Source organism: Diadema antillarum, unplaced genomic scaffold, assembly GCF_040938485.1.
Source record: "Diadema antillarum isolate AM-2024a unplaced genomic scaffold, OU_Dant_1.0 seq00002469_RagTag, whole genome shotgun sequence".
NCBI classification, from domain to species: domain Eukaryota; kingdom Metazoa; phylum Echinodermata; class Echinoidea; order Diadematoida; family Diadematidae; genus Diadema; species Diadema antillarum.
Window position 1 is genome coordinate 1 of NW_027273075.1, and position 4,892 is coordinate 4,892.

The 4,892-nt window shown below is 41.0% G+C and overlaps 1 protein-coding gene across 1 annotated transcript; it reads left to right on the plus strand.

Moving 5' to 3' along the window:
* Positions 1-1,907: 1,907 nt before the first annotated feature.
* LOC139714848 (RYamide receptor-like) lies at positions 1,908-3,689 on the plus strand. Its single transcript, XM_071626496.1, is given in 3 exon segments — positions 1,908-2,583; positions 2,586-2,641; positions 3,240-3,689. Coding segments are annotated over 3 exon segments (1,182 nt in total).
* The last annotated feature ends 1,203 nt before the right edge of the window (positions 3,690-4,892 follow it).

Genomic DNA, 4,892 nt, shown 5'->3' on the forward strand with positions numbered 1-4,892 from the left:
GGGTCTATTATCAATGATGAAGTGTATAAGTAACGCCAGTATATCATGGAATATTTTGTGCCTTTACTCTGCAAACTGCGATGCAATGATTACAAGGTCCAGCGCGAAACAAATAACTTCATGCGGTGCAATCTACATCTACATTTATGCCTCCACAGCCACATTCTCCCAAAATGCATTTAATAATTCTCGACGTCTGTCTGCACTCATTCAGAAATAGAAAGAAAAATAATCCGGTCCTCGTCTCGTGTTGTCTTTTATTAAACTGGCAAATGTGTGGCCGGAAGGTATTCGGGAATAATTTCCATCGATCAGGGATGGGAAACGTTGAGAGGACTTGCGAGAAACAGTTGAATGATTTCAATTTTAAGATTGATTGATTTCGTTCCCGTACTTGCAACGCCTTGGGGCACAGGGTCCATCTGTTTCGTAAAAAAAAAGTGTGTCCTACATTATCCAGTTTTGTTTTGCTTTATATTTTGCCCATGATTTTGTCAACGGGACACCATGTCATGTGATATTAGATTAATGGGACGACTGATTTATTCTATTGTCATAAACATAAAAATCTAGATCCAAGATATTCGTAAAACAACTAATGTGATGGATACCCGACCAGACAATCGCTGAAAGTCTAAATGTGCTTGTTTAACTTCGTGAATGTGATATTAAATCATCATGTATAGTAAGGATGGGGAACATGCACCCCAACAAGCCTCAATAATCAGTATTTCAAAGAGTGGCATATGTAACTTCAAAGTATTTCCCGCAACATCCAAAGCGCACAACATGCAGTTTAGATTAAACCTGTGCTATGTAGTCTACAATGAATGTTTTAGTAACCTCATAAATGAGTGAGGTATAATTTTTTATGACAGAGAATAACATTTATCACTTAAGTGTCTATTCCGACCGTCTCTCTCGGGCATCAGTCACAATATTGTTGCTGTTTTTGCCCCTTAGCTATATATGTTTTTAAAATTCGGACGGATAAACATTTGAAACATTTTCTTTTCTGTTAAATGCATTGCAATGTTTGTCAATCTGTAAACAGAAACCAGGAATATGGTTGGCATCACTGCTTTTTTGATATCATTTATAGTAATGATAATGTAATACACACGTGGCTTTCACGTTACAGGTTACATCAATAGAACTCGTCATCCCAAATCTACCTCAGAATTTGGTGACGCTATCCAGTACCATTAGACATTACATCTCAAGCGGTCTCAAGATATTGTCAACCTATTTTCTTTCTTTTTTTTTCAGATGCTACTGCAGGAAACTGATTGTGTATTTATGCATAGAAATTTGAAGCATTAACAGCGTTTTTATTTTCATCCATTTAAGTCGCAAGTTACAAGATCCCTAACCTGTCCTCTCTTTCGCCGACAGAAATCCTATTATCTTGTAATACGAAACTCAGCAAATAGCCAGCGGTGCAGGAATGCCGTTAGTGGTGTTCTAATTCTGTAAGAAGGACCGACAAATTGTAGGCCTTGTCACTTGTTGTATAATCTCAGCTATCACCTCGTTGAAGCGCACTCTCCCTAATGGATACATTGGATTTTCTCTTGCATTTAATGGCTCAGTAGTCTGAAGTAAGAACTCTTCTCACATTAATGTTTTGAGATCTTGAGTTATGTCTGTTTTCCATTCTCTTCCGCATTCCTACAGGCTGAAGTCAACCTTTGCAAGGTAGAACATCCGCGGATAACGACCAGCAGGGATTATTCAAGAGAGCAAGCAAACGTGTGTCTCTTCACCAGATTCAGTAGTCTGGGATTAACTTGATGTCAGCACGGTCCTACTGGAAATTCAGAAGACGATTCTGGACAGGCTTATTCGAAAGGGGAAAAATAGACATAAACATAAAAACGTAGTTCCTACGGGGAGAATACACGGAGATGGCGTACTTTGCACAAAACGAGACCACAGATATTACCGTGACACTGACACCGTTGTCTCAAATGGAGCAAGCCGATGGTTACTTCAAGGAGCCCCCTTGGTTGCAAGTGTTCATTATTATCATTTACGCAGCTGTCAGTATTCTTGGTGTTGGCGGAAATGTGGTCGTCTGTTACATCGTTTTGGGCCACGCCCGTATGCGCACTGTAACGAACTACTTCATCGTGAATCTGGCGGTCGGGGACATTCTGATGGCTGTTGTGTGCGTAAATTTAACACTCTACTCCACCCTATACATAACCTGGCCATTTGGAAGTGCTATGTGCAAAATTACCTCCTTCATCCAGAGCCTTTCGGTGTCAGTGAGTATTTTTACATTGATCGCGATCAGCCTGGATCGTTTTGTGGCCATCATGTACCCCCTTCGACCGCGCATGACCGCGGGACAGACGATCATCATCGCACTTTCCATCTGGATTTTCGCGGGTGCCTTCGCGATGCCGATGCTAATCTACGCGAGCGTTGCGTTTGATGCTTCCGCGTCGTACTGCACGGATTCCAGTTGGAGCTTCACGAGGCACTATTCCTGGATGGGACTTGTCATCCAATACCTTCTCCCTCTAGGAATCCTTGCCGTCGTCTACATTTGCCTCGGACTGAAGATCTGGGGGAGGAGAACCCCGGTGAGGTGCAGGCTACACGTGACAAGAAGTTGAGTGAATCAAAGACAAAGGTAATTTTGTTGACTACGAAGTATCATAAAGTTCGTTTGGGTGGTGTTCTTTCTATGCACCATTCCTTAATATTGATGGTTTTAACTTCTTACCAAAATACAAATTCAATAGCCATACATTTCATGTTTTTGATGACAGATCACGGCTGGCAACCGTGTCTCACTTTCTCTCTCACTGTCTCCCTTTTTAGAAAAACGGCTACATATCTCAAGATATAATAATTATGTGGTTATAATCTTTCCATATATTGCTTTCGACTTATTAACTTTTATAATGTTTCGTCGTTGTCATTCTGTCCATAATAATCACACGATAAGATTCTTTAAAATGTATCTTCAATATAAGTCACCACAATGACAATCAAAATGGTTCCCACAGTCCAGGATATCTTTTAGAAATTGTTTCCAAGGTACTCATGACGGAGCTAATATGCCCCACTTCAAAGTGACTTGTTTACATCTATGCTTATGATATCAATCAAGATGATACGAAATCGTGCACAGCAGAAAAAAAAAAGGTATCTTTCATCAAACCATCCGTTCAGTTAATCCTCGACGATTACTAATTTTCATTTCATATCCATTTTTGCACCTCCAGCTTGTCAAGATGTTCGCGACTGTCGTACTCATCTTCGCGCTGTGCTACTTGCCCCTCCACACTTTCAATCTCATCCAAGACATGCATTCTTCGATTCTCTATTTTCGCTACATCAAGCTCATCTTCCTGTCCTGCCACTTACTCTCCATGTCCAATTGTTTCGTCAACCCTTTTATCTACTGCTGGATGAACACGAAATTTCGTAATGGATTCAAGGCGGTGTTCCGCTGTTTGCCCGGCGTTGAGTACGACCCCGACTGGGCTGGGACGAAGACACACGAAAGACGAGGGACGTCGCACACGCAGCTGGAGTCCATGTCAATGAGTTCTAGAAGCGATCGCTCTAAGTGGGGTTCGGAGAAGTTCCAGCGAAACGGATCGACGACGAATCACCGCCGGCTATCCGACCTCATCGCCGCTACGGAGAAGTCCCATCACTCTGTCCTGTAGTTGCCCTCGCAGGAAGGAACATGTACAAGTACGGGTCCTCTCCACAACGAAAGGTGTATGTCTGGGAACAGGACAGTGGACTTACTTTATGAACAGAGGTGCCTCGAAATGATGTGAAAAAGGAATGTGGAAGATCTTATCTGCCACTATATTATGACATTCATTAAAAACGTCCATGTTATTCAGTGGAGGAAATATGATAGTGCATAAACAATGCCAATGCCTATTGCCTCATGATAATTTTCAATAGAATGACAGAATTATTCCGTGTTTCGAAATTTCTTTCTTTATTTTCCTATTCAGTATGTTATCAAACATCTTACAACAATAACTTTATCGCGCTGTGCATACCTTGGGTCATGCTATTAGTAGTCACTTAAACTATCCTATTCACAGTAATGGCACCTTATCATTATTTTTTGGTGCGTGTGTGTCTTTTCTTTGTTTGATTTTGCGTTTTCGTATTCCCGCTGGCAGGCCACCACAGCAGTAGTACTTGTAATCTTCAGTGAATAACGTACATCATGAGAATGATTAACTTCATCAATACTGGCTAAGCTTACAGAACACCAATAGTGGATGCAATTTAATTGGCAATGGGTTGTTGTACGTTGGGTCAAACAACCGTCAAAGGTAATTACAGAGAACTGGGCAAGGTATATCGCTTTGTTATGACGTATGACACCCATTCTGTGTCAATAAGTTGAATGTGCACAAATGACACACACACACACACACACACCTATGGACAGGAATTAATGTGGCACGCATAGGCCCGAATTCACGAAGGTGGTACAATTGAAACCATGGTTTAAACCATGGACAAAAACCATCGAGCGCCAAGTGTCGCACAGAATATTTCGTAACGAAATCACCCATTTCGTCGATGAAATGATTATTTTGTAACGAAATGACACCATTTTGTGATTAAATGAACATTTCGTCCACGAAATGATAATTTCGTTAACGAAACGGTCATTTTGTTGACGAAATGACCAATTTCGTAACGAAATATTCCATGCGACACTTGGCACTCCATGCTTTTTGTCCATGGTTTAGACCATGGTTTCATTTGTACCACCTTCGTGAATTCGGGCCATGGAGAGCTAACGTTGTTTTGGTAGTTAGTTTGCTAGAAGGGGAAAAAAACAGAGTAGACTTATCTAAAAAAAAATGCTGTCAGAAGTATATCTCACTTCAATA